The following is a 17552-nucleotide window of genomic DNA, read 5'->3' as shown; positions in this document are numbered from 1 at the left end:
TGAAATGAAGGATTGGTTATATATTTCCAAGAGGTTTTGGAATGTGATGTGGAAGAGAGCGTGCACCCGCTTGTGCTTTCATGAACCTGTTGCCTATGTCCATTTTGGTTGCAAAGTTTGCAGTTTGGGAGTTACTGTTATGGTAACCTTGCAGAGGATATGAACAACTTATTAAAATGAAAATTCTTGTAGGTGGTACAGCAATGTGCACCAGTACTGGAAGAATTGAAGGTTTAGAGTGGTTGATGGGGTGCCAATCATCTGGCTGGCTTTGCTCTGGACGTTGTCCAGCTGCTTGAGTGATGCTGGAGCTGCATTCATCCAAAGTATTCCATCACATTCCTGGCTTGTGCTATGTAGGATTCAGGGTATCAGGAAGTGAGTTGTTCATATAATTCACCAGTCTCCAATCTGCTCTTTCAGTCACCCTTTTTATGAGGCTTCTCCAGTTGAGTTTTCCGTCACTGAGGACCCCTAGGTGTTAATTATATGAAATAGTTGCAATGCCATTAAGTGTCAAAGATAGGTGGTTAGACTCACTCTCTTTATGGACGTGGTCATCACGGCATTTTTGTTATGTCACATTCATGCCTGAATGGTATCTGGAAAATATTGTAGCATATACATTGGACTAAGATGGGAGCTCAGCTTCATAAATAAGATTTAGAACACAATTTTTATTAAGATTAATTATTGTTGCCTTATTTGTTTAAAAAGCTATGGATATTTTTAATGATGCAATAAATTGTACACTTCAAAAAGTACTCTTTACAATAAAAAGTTAATGTTTACATCGATTCATTAATTCTGTATAGACTGAATCTGTAACGATTATGCTCTATAGAGCAGCAGGGTATCACTTGATTTCTAGGTTTCCAAATTGCAGAAGCCAGAAGTAACAGTTCTACACAAAGAAACAAAGTACGGACAATTTCGATTGAACTGTAAATCCTGGAACCTTTATTTTGTCAAGGAGAGCGATGAGGTGTGGAAATGGTCTATTGCAATTTATACCCAAGCAGAAAATCCAGATTCATCATTGTAATGTATCACTTAATCATTAATCAGCTTATGAGTCCCAAAAACTTAATCAAACTGATTCCTAACTAAATACAAAAATCCTCTGAAAGAATTTTTTTTTGCATTACTTCTAAACTATGATTTTGCAATGGTGGAATCAAATTTTATTCACTGTACGGAAAGTAATCTGGATATTTTCAGGAACAGGCATAGTATCAAAAATCGTCCACGTGAAAGAAAGCTGTTTAATGTCTTCATTAAATAAGTAGAATGTACTTGATATAAATAGGAAAGTGACTACACTTTGACTCATAAACACACAGTGACCATTTTATTAGGTACAGCATTGGAACCTGGTATGGTCTTCTTCTGGTGAAGCCCATCCACTTCAAGGTTCGATGTGTTATGCGTTCAGAGAAGGTCTTCTACACACCACTGTATCGTTATGTGAGTTACTGTCGCCTTTCTGTCAGCTGAACCAGCAAGTTGTTTGTTATGTCTCCCCTCTCACTGTGAAATGGGGACACCTCTTTCCCCTTATTAGGGAGAGAGAGAGAGCCTGTGGTATGTCCAATTACTGGGTGAATGAGGACTGTTTGGGGTAAAGCAAGGCTGTGTCTTTATTGATGTTTTGCTGCACGCTTGAGTGCTCGGGGGAGGATGCCAATGCTTTCTTGCTGATGGGGGAGGGGGCGTTGTTGCCTTATCGCTGCTGCTTTTGCGTGGGAGGGGGGAGCTGGGGGCGGCTTTGACGTTCTAATGTTTGACTGCTATTCATTCTTTGGGGCACTCCTCTCTCTCTGTTTTCATGGATGTTTGTGAAGAAAAAGAATTTCAGGATGTATATTGTATACATTTCTCAGACTTTAAAAGTACCTATTGAGTCTATTGGAGAGAAATGACCAGCAAAGTTCTCAGCAGACAAACTTGTAGTGATCAAAATGTGAATGAAGAATTCAGCAAGAACTTGAATTACTGTTGGACAAGTGAATTTGAAAAAAAAAGATAAGGAGAAATATTTACATGCAGCCTTAAAATCTTTCCAACCACATAAAGCCTTTGGAACTGGGAAATGCAGAGACACATGGCAACCAATCAGTATCATTGCACACTTCACAATATTGATTTTTTTTGTGTTATTGTTTGATACAGAAAATAATCTTGTCCTTCTTTGATTAGTGGTGGATATCTATGTGGGCAACGAGTATCTTAATATCTTATTCCAACATTCTCTGCAATGCCAGACAGGACTGTCAATTGGCAAATGTACAATAGTTCTGTAGTGGGGATTGGATCAGTCAAGAATACGTCTTTAAAATTATGCTACAATATGTTATGTTACCAATTGTTTGTTTATTGTGTGCCGTGTTGTATGACATGGGCATTCCATGACCACGATTCTTCTGCGCAATTCCTTCTACAGAAATGGTTTGCCATTTCCGCCTTCTGTGCAGCGTCTTTACAGACAAGGGGAAATCTGCAGATGCAAAGTAATACACACAAAATGCTGGAGGAACTCAGCAGGCCAGGCAGCATCTATGGAAAAGAGTAAACAGTCAATGTTTCCGGCCGAGGTCCTGATGAAGGGTCGTTGTCTGAAATATTGGCTGCTTACTCATTTCCATAGATGCTGCCTGGCCTGCTGAGTTCCTCCAGCATTTTGAATGCCTTTGCAAGATGAGTCACCCCAGCCGTTATCAATACTTTCCAGAGACTGTCTGCCTGGCCTCAGTGGTTGCAGAAGCGGGACTTGCGATCTGCACCGGCTGCTCAGACAACCATCCACCACCTGCTCCCATGGCTTCACGTGACCCTAATCATGGGGGCGGGGCGGGGCGGGGCGGGGGTGCTGAGCAGGTGCTACACCCTGCCCGAGGGTGACCGGAGGGAGGGAGTGCCTTGCACCTCCTTGGGCAGAGAATGGATCTCCACCCCGCCACCCCAATGCAAGACACATCTAATTTATATATAAATTGTATTTTCTTATGTGAATAATGCACACGGGGAACTTATTATTTAATTGGCAGCCCGGATAATACCAGAGTACTGCCACATATGGCAGCGCCGTACTGAGCGCTATTCACAACAAAGTCATAAAGTTACTCTTTAATTTAAAAAAGCCATTGTAACAAAAGGTGCTCTGTAGCATTGACATTAATAACAAGTGAATAGCTAATACCTTGGTGTTGATTTTATTTAACGGATGTTAACGCCTCTGACGGGAGGACGAAAAGACGGCGCTAAACTCATCAACAGGAACTCTTCGGTTGTGAAGTAACAGATTCAGAGAAGTGTGGACTGAATGATATCCCAGGTTCAGAATTGCAAAGAGATGTATTTTTGCAACATGTGTGTTTTAAGGTATCTTTAATTACACAGTTACTCAAGAGATTGTGATGGCGTACAAGCTAAAAATATATTATATAAATTAACGCGTTAACCATTAAAAGGTCAGCTGAACGAGACACTAAAAGTTGCAGATGTACGTTATCATCACCTTCCAAAATGCCTTAAGAGTGCAGCAGTTGTACTTCCAACGTTCATTTCCATAAATGGCAAATACCATCAGCCGTTCTATAATGGTTACATGGTTTACACATAAATACAAAATGTAATTAAAATTGAAAAGTTTTGGTTGCTTGGTTTGCGAAACGTATTTGCAAACTGGAACTGCAAGGAGTTTTATTTTGGCAGCGGCGCATACTCTACATAAATTTTAGAACTAAAAGCTACTCTGTAAAATGAACTTATTTTCCTCATTTAGCAAGAGTTATCAAAACTAATTTCAGCAGGGTGTTGGCAAGGAGAACTTACACGACTTTCCAGAGGTTGCCAATTTCTTCCCCCAGTTTATGTGTGTGGCGTCTGACGACGCAGGGTCTCCTCCCACCAGTGCTGATGGTGCTTTACTTTAAGCTTCAGGCTCACTGCTGATCCAGGTCTCAAAGAGAAAGCTTCTCTTAAGCCTGCTCCTCCGCGAAATGTCTGTCAAATTTCTTTTTGTTATCTTCGGCGGGATTGCTCTTAGCCTGGTGGAAAATGCAAGGATTTTGCCTCGAGGTAAGTGGAGTTGCTATTCCAGCGCGTGGTGCAAACCTGAGTTGCAAAAAAATTGTTTTCGTTTTAAATGACTGCCAATATTTAATACCTTATTTCCAATCGCTTGCAATGTTCTCCACTTCTCTTCTGTGCTTGGCAGAGGAGTAGTTCCATTATTTATTTGTGGAGATTGTTTTAGTGAATATTACTGTGAGAGTCATCACTGGTGAGCAGCAGCCAGTGCTCATTGGACCTTCCTATAACCACTTGTGCAAACTATCCCATGTGGGAATCGGTGACATAGAAAAGTGGACCCCTGTCAGTTTTTACCCTGTACTTGGACCAATTCCCGTTGCCCTCTAACTGGAATCAACCAATTGACTTGGGATCTTGATACCTGAATGGGTTAACCAATTATTTGCAGAATCACTGGGGGAATATAATGCTAACATTTATATAATGACTTAAAATGAACTTTGTTCTTCACCAATCATTAAAGGTATATTGTTTTAGCCTCATATTAAACTTGTTTGCAAACTTGTGCGTATGCAAATTAAAGTCAATTCTTTACTAGCAACTCAGAACAAAGTTTTTTTTTCAGGTAATGTTGTGATGTTTTTGTATTTTACTTCAAATTTAGATATTCCAAATTGTGAGGAGCATAATTACTGTGAAAAAATGATAATTTACAAATCTTTAACGATGTGCTGCCAATTACTTCACGTTCAGTTGCAGAAATTAGGAATGTTTGGATCCTGGAAACATTGGTGGTGAGAAGTAACATTCAAGCATATTACAGAGTCTGATCATATAATCTAGAACACAGGGACTGACTCTTTGAAGTCAAACATGATATCGAAGTAGACTAAATCTTTTCTATCAGTACATTATCCATATCTCTGCATTTCCCATATATTCATGACTCTAACAGTCTCTTAAACAACACTATTGTATCTGTTTCCACTTCTATCCCTGGTAGCCCATTCCATCATCAATCACTATGAAAAAAGCTTGTCCTGCACATCATGTTTAAATGTTCCCCCTCTCACCTTGTGTATGCTCTCCAATGCACAATATTTCTACCTTGGCAAAGACATTCTGATTGTCTACCTTATTTGTGCTTGTCTTAATTTGATAAACTTCTATCAGGTCTCCCCTCAGCCTCCAGTGCTCCAGACAAAACCATGTGAGTTTGTCCACCCTCTCCTTGCAGCTCATACCCTCTAAACCAGGCAGCATCCTAGTGGACCTCTTCTGCACCCTTTTCAAAATCGCCACATCTTTCCTGTAATGTTCAACTTGAATTTTGGACTGACAAAATTGCAGCCAAATTATGAACAATTAGCTGTCCAGGCCTGAGCTCTTTTTTTCATTTAATGGTGTTATTGTGAATTATTGAGGGAAATTACATGCTTAATATTGTGAACATTGGCCTCAAAAGTAAAAGACCTGCGCATGTAATAATATATAGTGAGACCTTAGTGCCTCTGCAGCCAATGGACTAGTTTTGAAGGGTTATCACATCTGCAGGAAATGCATCCACAAATTCATAGTCAGCAAGCTCTTGCAGGCAACTGTGTGATAACTACCATGTAATCTGTCTTTTAATGATGTTGACTAAGGCATAAATATCATCTCCAATGAGGAGATGTGAAGATGATCTCAGACTTCTGTATCTTTTTAATTCTTTCAGTCACTTTGGAGTCTTTGAGTGAGATTGGCAATGTAGTGCCAATTTGTACAGAATCCTGGACATGTGCAGTTCACTTTGGATTGTCACAATTTGGCTTCAAGTAAGCCATGCAGACAGTAGAGATATTAAACTTTTATACTATTTGGTCTGGGCTAGATGTGTAAAATGAAGGCATTCTGCGCTGTATCCTGATGGATTTATTAACTTCAAATTATAAAGCCTGATAGTTTTGAATTTTGAACTATTATATTTGCACATATGTATATTGTGGCTCCAATCCTATTCATTTCCTACATTTATAACAGTAGTTCCTGTTTCTATTACATTTATTAGTAATATTAATCGTTCTTTTGTCCTTCCACCTCTAGGGGCGCTGTGGTATGAGTACTCAGCTTTATCTTTTTCAGCCTTAACAAGGCAGCTGGACTGCATAGGGTCCCAGTTGCTATTTTCAGCTTCTTGGAAGTGAATGTAATAACTTTAGTGCCATAATTGTATATTTATCCACATTAGCATTAATCTTGTTGTTATGTAGTCTTCATTATAGGTTCATGGAAACAGTTGATCATTTAAAAAAAATCATTAGTTTCTCTCTATTTACTGCTTGAATTTTGAATGTTTTCTTTTAGATATTCCATTCCTATTGACTATGGGAAAAACTTTATTGTCATGAAATGTATATAATGAAGAAGCAAAAATTGGAGTCCTTTTAGAACCAGCAATAAATTAAATCTTGCAATACCTGTGAAGAAAGAATGCATTTAGTATTTATGACAGTCTTGTTGTCAGAACGAAATCTTTACAACAGCTTCCAGTTCTGATGCAGGTATATATCTGAGATTTAATATTTTGCTTTTCATTACAGAATTTGCCTGGCAGTGGAGGCATTTCCAGTTTTATTTGTTTGTGTTGTAGCGTTTATGAAGTCATCAATCTGAAATGCCCAGAGGACAGCCTTACTAGGAGTGAGGATGGGTCAGAGGAATGATGCTCCGTTTTTATGGCCTTGCCTTCAAGCTTGGATTCTTTATGAGTTAACCATTTATTTGGAGCATAGAATTGAGACATTTATCCAGCCACAGGAAACTACGATGCCGGAATCTGGAGGAAAGGGAGAGCTGCTGGGGGATCTCAGCAGGTTAGGTGGGATTTGTAGAGGGAAGCAGTCTGTCCATGTATCAGATTGAACCCTTTATTTGGATTGAGTCAACTGTCCATTTCCCTCTGTAGGTGAGTTCCTCCAGCAGGTGACTTACTGAGTACCTCCAGCAGCTCATTTCCTGTTTGATGTATTTATCCTTGGGCTGTGAAGTCCAGAAGAACTGCTGATAAGTTGCAAATCTTTTTTAGCCTTGTTCAATAATCTTTGTAGAAAGTGCTTTACAGATTTTCAATGCAGGTCAAACCGGTGACTCTGATCAATATACACTGATTTATCAAATATCTAGGACAATTCAATCACCATGAAAGGAAGATATTAACAGTTATCAAAAACTCTTCACTCATTCTCTTATTTGGGTTTCTCACTTTGCCAACAAAAGGGTTAAAATCTACATGCGTGCACTATGAATATGAGTGCTGAGGTCATGCCCAACAATAGTGTTAGAAACATCAGAAACAGAAACATATTTGGCTACTTGTGAAAGATTTTCATGTGGTGAGTGGAAGACAAATTAGACAGCATGTTTTTTTTACAGCTTATTATGCTCTCAACAATGTTTTGAAGAAAATGCACAATTCAAAGCCAAGCTAATTGTGGCTGGAAACAGAATACAATTTCATCAATGCAATCAACTATTGCTAACTGATACTATTTGCCATCCAGATCGGAAATGGAAAATCTCATTGTACTATCAGTATTTTCAGAAAAAGTTATTCCTGTATCTCTCAAACCGGAATTTTTTTGCATAATGTGTGCAAAGTAATTAAGTTAAGCTATTGGAAAAAATAATAGCATTATGAGGAGTGATATGGAGAGAGGCAGAATTAATGTTAGTTATCTCTTAATTTCTACCTGGACTCGGATACATTTAGAAGTGTAAGGGGTTTCTTCTTTTATGTTAGAATAAAATGGCTTCTTTGTTATGTTAACTGCTGAGAAAGTTCTCTCTCTAGCAGCTTGTTTGGGTTATATTACTGATAATGAGGTTTGTATTCATTTGCTAACCAATTGGGATAGATGTTATTCTTTCTTGTGTGTCTGTAAGCTATTGTTTTTCGCGGGTTTTGGGGAGAAGGCGCAACAGGGACAGAGAGAGGAGACACGATGCTGTAAACTGGGCGGCGGGATGGACCCCGAGTGGGTGTCTGAGGCCCAGGGTCTTCGGCGAGGAGAGGAGAGGAAGACGGACTCGTGTGGAGCGTCTGGTTGACAACGTGGTTGGTCCCAGGCGGTGGGTCGAGGGGGTCGGAGGGGATCGAATGGGGGAAAGAAGACTCCGCTAATTGAGCTCCAACTGTTGTGCACGAAGTGGTTGAACTTTGATAAGTCTGGCGCCTTTTCCTTTTATATTTTATCTCTATTAATTACATAGTTCCAGTAAGATCTATAAAGTGTAATCATTTAATCACATATGGTGTATTGTCTGTTATTTGGCAGGGTGGGGTACATCACACAGCATCCACACAAACTTGATTACCCAGTTTGGCGGGGCCAAAGGCTGCTCCCCCGGACGAAAGCGAGCTGAGCGAGCCTGAGGCTTTCCAGGGGGGTACATTTGGGGGCTTTGTCCGTGGATTTGATTCAGTGGGGTGCTGTGGGATCGCCCTCTTTAAATTATGCATGCGGCGGGGATGGAAAGCTAGTGTGCCTCTGTGGAATTGCTGGTTGTTACTGCATGCGTGTTGGGTGGGGTGGCTGTTGGTACCCCGGAGGTCTTCGTTTGAGTTCAGACTAGCGCTGACGAGTTGGTGGTGGGACTGCCAGTGTCTATTGGTGCCCCGGGTGAGGCGGGGCCATGGGCTGTCCATACTGTTAGGAGAGAGGGGAAAGAGTGGTCTGATTTGGAGGTAGTGTCTGCGAATAAATGTTCTAGTTATGGCAGTCTCCGCCTGGTTTTTGGGATATTGTCCACCCCTAAAGGGGCGGAGGCGTACGAGGCGTGGGCGGAGCGGATCTCTCAGTTGTTAGATGAGTGGCGGTGCTCGGCTGAGGGAGAGCGGCAGGGATTGGTTGGAAGTTTGAGTAGGCGGCCTGTTGACGGTGTTAGAACTGTCAGGGTCAATTACCCCATAGTGACAGCTGCCAGTTATCTGAAAGCTGGGGAAAATGCACCTGGTTCGACTGGAAGTAAAATGCAGTGCCTGGGGGGGCTTTCCATACCGGTGTCAGAAGATTCGGGAAAAGCTTTCAGTGTATTTTCTCTGGCTAGGGAGGGCAGCTAAATTGCTTGCAGTGCCAGGGGGATCAGCCCCTCCCTCAGTTGTTCAACTGATCAGAGAGGTGTCGGGAAACTTAGTGGATGTCCAGTGGGGGAACGGCTTGGGGTCTTTGAGGGAGCACGTTCCCAGCAATGTACCAAGGAACTTCCGAAAGGAAAAGACCCAATTCCTGAAGGCTTAGAGGAACCACGTCCCCGTGTGTCGTTACGGATAGATGGAAGCTATGCTAAAGCCATCCTCCACACTGGGGCGCAGGTCAAGTTGTTGTACAGTTCGTTTTACAACTGGTGTCTGAAGCATTTAACCTTGACAACATTAAGGGCACTGGAGAATTGGGGTACCAGTGCCACTGATTATCCAGAAGACGATTATTGGTCAGTGAAACTGGAATTCATGGGGGCATTGTCTGTGCACCCAGTGTTTCGAGCTGCTTGTGAGGGTGTGTGTAGCAGCCTTGTGTCGGTACTGAATTTAAATGACAGCCGATTGTGGTACGGCCTGGGGAAAGTATCTGAGGGTGAGACCCTCTTAGTAGACGCTCTAAAATACCACGAGGGAGGGGAGTTGACCGCTGAAGACACCTCGGTGAGAGAGAGGTTGCGGCGACTGGCCCCTGTAGCCGTGGAAAACGTAGGCAGCGTGTGTGTGGATTATAGGACTCTGAACAGGCGCACTATCATTGACCAGAATATGGTCCTGAGGGACGAAGATGCGATGGTCTGTTTGTGTGGTGCGACGTGGTTTAATGTGCTGGATCTGAGGAGTGGATGTTGCCAGATCCCGATGAGTGAGGCCGACAAGGTGAAGACGGCCATTATAGGTTCCCTAGGATTTTTCTGATCCAAAAAGATGCCACAGGGCATGTCCGGGGCCCCTGCAACCTTCCCGCGGGGCATGAGGAAGACCATGGGGGATGTAAAGGTGTTTGGAGTTTTGGCATATGTGGATGATCACCTAGGGTTTGGATTCACCTTGGGGGACTATGATGTGACCCCAAGGTGAGTGCTGGAGCTCGGCACAACCATTGAAGAATTGGAGTTCACGCTCGTCAAAGTGGAGACGGGGAAACGGAATTCCGAGCCGAAACTGCGGTCATTTACTGATGAATTAATCCAGAGAGTCGAAACAATGATCAATCTTCGAAAGGATCAGCAGAAACTCAAGAGATGGATCCAGAACAGATTGGAAGAAGCTGGTGGTGTAATTGCGTCCCAGATGGAGATGGACACGAAGCGTGGGTCAGAACTGCTGAGACTGTGGCGAGAGTTGGAGGAGTCCAGGGAGATGCTGATGTCTCGATTGCAGGAGGTTGAAGAGGCTGCAGAGGCAGCCCAGGCTAAGTGCTTCAGTTTGGAGAAAATCAAACAGCAGCTACCGATCGAGGAAATGAGGAAGAATACGGATTCGAAGGATGATGTGCTGGATGTGTGGTACATGCTGCCTTTCGCTAACTTCCACTTGATTGAGGAAGATACATTTGGCCCTTCTCCCACTGAGTCAGGTGTAGTGGGGAGGGCTAGCTGTGGGCAGCCTGGGTTACTGCAGGACCCTGAAAGAAAAGAAGCAGGGCCCTGGACACGGGACAGGGGGCTCCGAAGTGCAGTGGGGGCATGAGTGAGAGATTGAGAAAGGAGTTGGCAAGCAGACCCGAGGTATCCCCAGTAATGTCGGAGTCTGAAGGGCTTAGGTGAGGGGGTACGGAGGTCTTGGAGGATTAGGAAACTCCCAGATAGGGTGGCCTATGTAGCGCCTGGGGAACAGGGCGTAAGGTCGACTGTTTGGGGAGCAATGTCACTATTTGTACCTGGATTGGGCTTTTGTGTCTGCAGGAAGGGTGGGCGAGCTATTTAGAAGTCATGAGCACATGACTAAATTTCGTGGGGGGAGAGTGTAAGGGGTTTCTTCTTTCATGTTAGAATAAAATAGCTTCTTTGTTATGTTAACTGCTGAGAAACCTCTCTCTAGCAGCTTGTTTGGGTTATATTACTGATAAGAGAATTGAAGTCATTTGCTAACTAATTGGGATAGATGTTATTCTTTCTTGTGTGTCTGTAAACTATTGTTTTCGCGGGCTTTGGGACAGAAGGCGCGATGAGGACAGAGAGAGGAGATGCGATGCTGTAAGCTGGGCGATGGAACGGACCCCAAGCGGGAGTCCGAGGCCCAGGGTCTTCGGCAAGGAGAGGAGACAAAGACAGACTCGTGGAGCGTCTGGTCGACCACCGTGGTTGGTCCCAGGCGGTGGGTCAAGGGGGTCAGAGGGGATCGTGTTGTGGAAAGAAAACTCCGTTAATTGAGCTCCAACTGTTTGTGCATGAAGTGGTTGAACTTCGATAAGTTTGGTGCCTTTTACTTTTATATTTTATCTCTATTAATTACATAGTTCCAGTAATATCTATAAATTGTAAACATTTAATCACATATGGTGTATTGTCTGTTATCTGGCGGGGTAGGGTACATCACACAGCATCCACACAAATTTGACTACCCAGTTTGGCGGGGCTGAAGGCTACTCCCCCGGACGAAAGCGAGCTGAGCGAGCCTGAGGCTTACCAGGGGGGGACAGAAGAAATGAAAACTTTCCCTTAGTTCCCGAAAATTCTGTCATGGACTGGAAGGATGATAAGCCATGAATGTGTTCTGGGTCTGTATAGCCAGATAATAACTCACAGTCACTACTATTACCTATATTCAGAAAGCCTTTTTTTCCACAAATGTTTCACATCCATCTAATCGTGAACCTTGTTTTAATATCTCATCCAAGACATGCACACATCTGCCACAGCATTTCTATGTCCTGCATTTCCCGGAATGGATTCCAGTGGCATATTCCATTGTCCTAAATTCCTCTTCCCTGAACCTGAGAGGTTGTTCTCACTGGTCCTGCTGACAGCCAGGAAGTGCCTGAGAGGCAGAAGAGCCTCAGAGAATGTAACACCATTGATATGGATGGACCAAAACTAAACCTGCCCATGAAATTCAACTTGGAGCATTTATCTGGTGTCGGCCTCTCTCCACGACTATTGCTGCTTGTTTTTGGGGATCTGGGCAACACTGTCAATGGCAACTTCAATTGCCTGCCTTCTTTACCCTTGAGAGGGATGTAGCGAGTGACCTTCTTGAGTTGCTGATGATGGTGTCACTATGTTATTGGGGTAGGAAGCTCCAAGAACAGTTAGTATGTTTCCATGACATGATGTTGTGTGATTGGAGGGGAATATGCAGGTGATAATGTTTCAATGTGTTTGAAGCCAATGTCCTAGGTGGTAAAGGTTGTGGATTTGGGAAGTGTTGTTGGAGTAGAAAACAGCATACACTATAGGTGCCTGCATCAGTGGTAGAGGGAGTTAGTCCCTCTATAGCTAACTGTTCTTTTGTGGGATGGCGTGGTAGTGTAGAGTTTAGCATAATGCTTACAGTGCCAGCTGTAAGGTCAGGGTTCAATTCCCACCACTGTCTCTGTGTTTGTACATTCTCCCCGTGACCTGTGTGATTCCTCCGGGTGCTTCTCGAACTGTGTTGGTTGTTAATGCAAAATAATACATTTCACTCTGTGTTTTGATGCTTCCATGTGCATGTGACAAATAAAGCTAATCTTTAAGCCTTTAATCATTTTTGTCTCAAATATTCAGAAGAGAATAACAATGAAAAATGAAATAAATAATAAAAAAACAACTCAAATTAAGTGGAAGCACGAGATGTTTTGAGAGTATAGGAAAGTAAACAAGAATACACAGAATTTAAAAAGCCAATAAATTATTATTTCCTTTTATGCTGCCCATTCTGATGAGTGGCTCCAGAGATGTGACAGCAGAAACTGCAGCATAAGAGGGTACACAAGGAGTGGGAGGGGGTGAATCTAAGCTAGTGTTCTTGAGCTCTGTTTCTAGTCCAGAATGGAGCAAAGCCCTGAAAACACTGGCACAGCTCGGGCAGCAAGTCTGATTCAGCCATTACCCTGGAATCCGGAAACCGAGCAGCGCTCACACTGAGAAACACTGTCAGAACCCAGGAGAACTGAGGCCGTAACGTGTGAAGCAACGTGAAGCATTTGACTGAATTAATCAGCAAGTACAAAGTTCCTGTTGGAAAATGGATGATGGGAATATAATGCATGGCAAATAATTGATTTACGTCCGTTTGATGCAATGCAAAGATTTCTCGCTGCCAGTTCAGTGGCATGATTACAGCATTAGCCCATGCACTATCATCAAGGACTCCCATCCAGGCCATGCTGTCTTGTTGCTGCCGTTAGGAAGGTGTTAGAGGAGCCACATGTCCCACTCCACCAGTTCATGAACAACTCTTGAACCAGAGGGAATAACTCCACTTGCCCCAACACTGGACTGATTTCACAATCTATGGATGCACTCTTAAGTACTCGACAACTTGTGTTCTCGATATTTATTGCTTGATTATTTTTCTTTTTGTGTTTGCAGTTTGTCTTTTGCATATTGGTTGTTTGTTGTGTGCAGTTTTTAATTGATTCTACTGTGTTTCTTTGTATTTACTGTGAATGCCTGAAAGAAAATGAATTTCGGGGTAGTATATGGTGACACATATGTACTTTGATAAAAAATTTACTTTGAACTTTGAACATTGCAAGTTGTACTGATCAGTGAGCTAATTCTGTAACAATGGGGAGCTTTATGGGGAGGTGCATTTTGGCTTTAGTACCTGGTGTATGCATGTATGTATATATATGAATGTAACAGAGTAAAATAGGCACAACAAATGAGAGATAAACTTTATTAAAATTAGTTTTACTTTTACATGTACACGTTTGCATCAAATCAGCGAAAAATTGCGCAAGTGTCACTGTGCCTCAGGCACCAACATAGCACCCTAGTTAGCTTACTAACCATGATCCTAATCATTTGTCTTTGGAATGTGGAAGGACACAGGAGCACCCAAAGGAAACTCGCGAAGTCACGGGGAGAATGTATAAACTCTTAACAGACAGCGGCAGGAATCGAACCTCAACCGTAAAGCGATTGCGCTGGCCTCCACACCACTGTGTCACTCTAGTTTGAAGCATTGTCTCCAACATCTCTTAGTAGAGGAAAAAGAGTATTTCTACCCATGAGGTGCTAGCATATCCTTCAGGCAAATATGATAAGTCTGGAAGTAGATAGCTTGAGGTGAATGGCCAAGATCAAACACTAGGTAATTGCAGTGTCTCTAGATGGCTCTGTATGCATTGCCAGGATTACTGCAAGTATCTTTAGATATACCCATACACAAATACAAGTCCTGATTGACAGAGATTGTTGGGAAGTTAATGGTGTAGGTGCAGTGCATCATTAACTTACCAACAATCCCTGTCAATCAGGACTTGTAGCTAACGTTCATGTGCTTCTCCACGCTCTCTCATACATTTCATTCTGTTTAGATGCCTCGCATGCACAATCACCCCCTAACCAGGCACATCACGCAGGTGTTCTTGGTGGCATTCGGTGAGCCACTTCTTTTCAGCTGCAGGACAAACTATGATGTATTGTTATCAGCATCTGAGAGGTGAGTTTCCTGCATAGTGCACCACCTCATTTCCTTGGAGATTAGGAAAAGCCTATGAGCAAAGGAGTGGTGGCAGCAAAAGGACTAAAACTATCGAAGACTGTCATCAATAGTTCTTGCAACACACCTTGTCCCCATGGCTTATTGGCCAAGCTCCACTGATTTACAAGTTGCAGATGGAGTAGATCCCCTTTGGCTTTGCTAGCCTCGTCTCAACCTAACATTTTGTCTTTCTCTTCTCAGATAACAAGTAGCCAGGAAATAAGGTAAGAGCCAGAAGAAGACGAGAATATTCTGATACCTGACTTAGCACTCTACATCCTCAGATAAACACCAAACTTGTCCTATTTTTACTTCATTCACAGGGGTGGAGTGTTTACTGCTTATTCCTAACTCCCTTATATTGTCAGGCTTATTAGGCCATTTTTTTAGATTATGAGGACACTCAGTCATCGTTTATTGTCATTTAGAAATGCATGCATTAAAAAATGATACAACGTTCCTCCAGAATGATATCACAAGAAAACACAGGACGAACCAAGACTAAAACTGACAAAACCACATAATTATAACATATAGTTACAACAGTGCAAAGCAATACCATAATTTGATAAAGAGCAGACCATGGGCACGGTAAAAAAAAGTCTCAAAGTCCCGATAGACTCATCATCCCACGCAGGCGGCAGAAGGGAGGAACTCTCCCTGCCATGAACCTCCAAGCGCCGTCAACTCGCCGATGCAGCACCATTGGAAGCACCCGACCACAGCAGACTCTGAGTCCGTCCGAAAACTTCGAGCCTCCGACCAGCCCCTCTGACAGAGCCTCTCCGAGCACCATCCTCTGCCGAGCGCTCGACCCCGCCCCGGCTGCTGAGCAACAAACAAAGCCAAAGACTCGGGGCCTTCTCCAGAGAGTCTGGACCACACAGTAGCAGCAGCAGCAAAGCAGGCATTTCAGAAGTTTCACCAGATGTTCCTCCGTGCTCTCATGTCAGTCTCCATCAAATCAGGATTGTGCACAGCACCCTACTTGACAAATAACAGACATCACCGGAGTGGCTGCTGTGAGCTTTCTGGAGGTAGTTCTTAAAATATTATGTATTTGGAATCAGACAGTAAGCACGTTCCCTACTAATAACCTAGCGGATTCCTCATTACCATATTGAAACTAACTGTTTGCAGATTTAACTTTCAGAATTTTAGTTTCCCAACTGCTATGCACTCAGTGGCCACTAGCTTAAATACCTCCTGCATCAGATAAACTGGCCACTGAGTTTATGTTCATGGTTTTCTGCTGCTGTAGCCCCTCTACTTTAAGGTTCAGCATGTTGTGCATTCAAAAATGCTTTTCTGCAAACCACTATTATAAAATGTGGTTATTTGAGTTTCTGTCACCTTCCTATCAGCTTGAGCCAGTCTGGCTATTCTCCGCTGAACTCTCCCATTACAAGGTGTTTTTGTCCACAGAATTGCTGCTCACTGGGTATATTTTGTTTCTCGCACCATTCTCTGTAAGCTCTAGAGACTGTGTGCATGAAGATCAGTGGTTTCTGAGATGCACAAACCACCACTTCTCACACCAACAATCATTCCACACTCAAAGTCACTTAGATCACATTTCTTCCCCATTCTGATGTTTGACCTGAACAACAACTGAACCTCTTGACCATGTCTGCATGCTTTTATGCATTGAGTTGTTGTCACATGATTGGTTGATGGATTATTTGCATTAATGAGCAGGTGTACCTAATAAAGTGGCCACCGAGTGTATGATCCTTAGTTTGGTTTTTGAATTACATAATCACCATGCCAATGTAAACTGTAGAAGTTAGCTTTAAAAAGGATTATGCATGAAGTGAGTCACTAACATTGACTAATCTGAAGCCAGGGCAGAAGAAATGGTAGAGCAGGTTTATACTTCCTAGGAGGGAATTATTGCTCAAATACAGTTGCAGATGAAGCAGATGAGTACTTACAGTAAATGGGGCAGCCCACAGAAGAAACATGCAGCAGATCACCATGAAATGGTTGCTGCGTAAGGCAAACCCTTCAGAAAGCTTATGTGCACTTTTCAGCATCAACCATGCTGCTGGACTTTGCCTGGAGCTCGGAACTCAGCTTTTCCAGCAAGGATATGCTAGACAACACCAGATGCACAACTGTGGAGTTAGCTGCAATGCAGAAACTGATAACATAGTCATAGTCATACATTACTGATCCCGAGGGAAATTGGTTTTCGTTACAGTTGCACCATAAATAATTAAATAGTAATAAAACCATAAATAATTAAATAATAATATGTAAATTTTGACAGGAAATAAGTCCAGGACCAGCCTATCGGCTCAGGGTGTCTGACCCTCCAAGGGAGGAGTTGTAAAGTTTGATGGCCACAGGCAGGAATGACTTGCTATGATGCTCAGTGTTGCATCTCGGTGGAATGAGTCTCTGGCTGAATGTACTCCTGTGCCCAACCAGTACATTATGTAGTGGATGGGAGACATTGTCCAAGATGGCATGCAACTTGGATAGCATCCTCTTTTCAGACACCACCGTGAGAGAGTCCAGTTCCATCCCCACAACATCACTGGCCTTACGAATGAGTATGTTGATTCTGTTGATGTCTGCCACACTCAGCCTGCTGCCCCAGCACACAACAGCAAACATAATAGCACTGGCCACCACAGACTCGTAAGAACATCCTCAGCATCGTCCGGCAGATGTTAAAGGACCTCAGTCTCCTCAGGAAATAGAGAGGGCTCTGACCCTTCTTGTAACCAATATTTTTTCATTACAGAAAAATGATGTGTTACTCTAGGATCGTGGTGCTACACTGGAGGCTTGGATTGCTTCCATTGTGGTTCTGGTTCTCTTACTCAGAAAGCTTTGTGGAATGTTGTAGTGG

At 42.9% G+C, this 17552-nt stretch overlaps 1 protein-coding gene across 2 annotated transcripts in view; it reads left to right on the top strand.

The window, feature by feature from the left end:
• The first annotated feature begins 3967 nt into the window (after positions 1 to 3967).
• LOC134347920 (target of Nesh-SH3) overlaps positions 3968 to 17552 on the top strand; it is a 347223-nt gene continuing 333638 nt past the window's right edge. For both annotated transcript variants that reach the window (XM_063050550.1, XM_063050549.1), the window contains exon 1: positions 3968 to 4080. In XM_063050550.1, coding sequence (XP_062906620.1) covers positions 4002 to 4080 — 79 coding nt within the window. In that variant the 5' untranslated portion in view covers positions 3968 to 4001. The remainder of the gene's footprint in view (positions 4081 to 17552) is intronic.

This window comes from Mobula hypostoma, chromosome 6 (assembly GCF_963921235.1).
Source record: "Mobula hypostoma chromosome 6, sMobHyp1.1, whole genome shotgun sequence".
NCBI classification, from domain to species: Eukaryota; Metazoa; Chordata; class Chondrichthyes; order Myliobatiformes; family Myliobatidae; genus Mobula; species Mobula hypostoma.
Note: the sequence above shows the minus strand (reverse complement) of the source record. Positions and strands in the feature narration are given on the sequence as shown.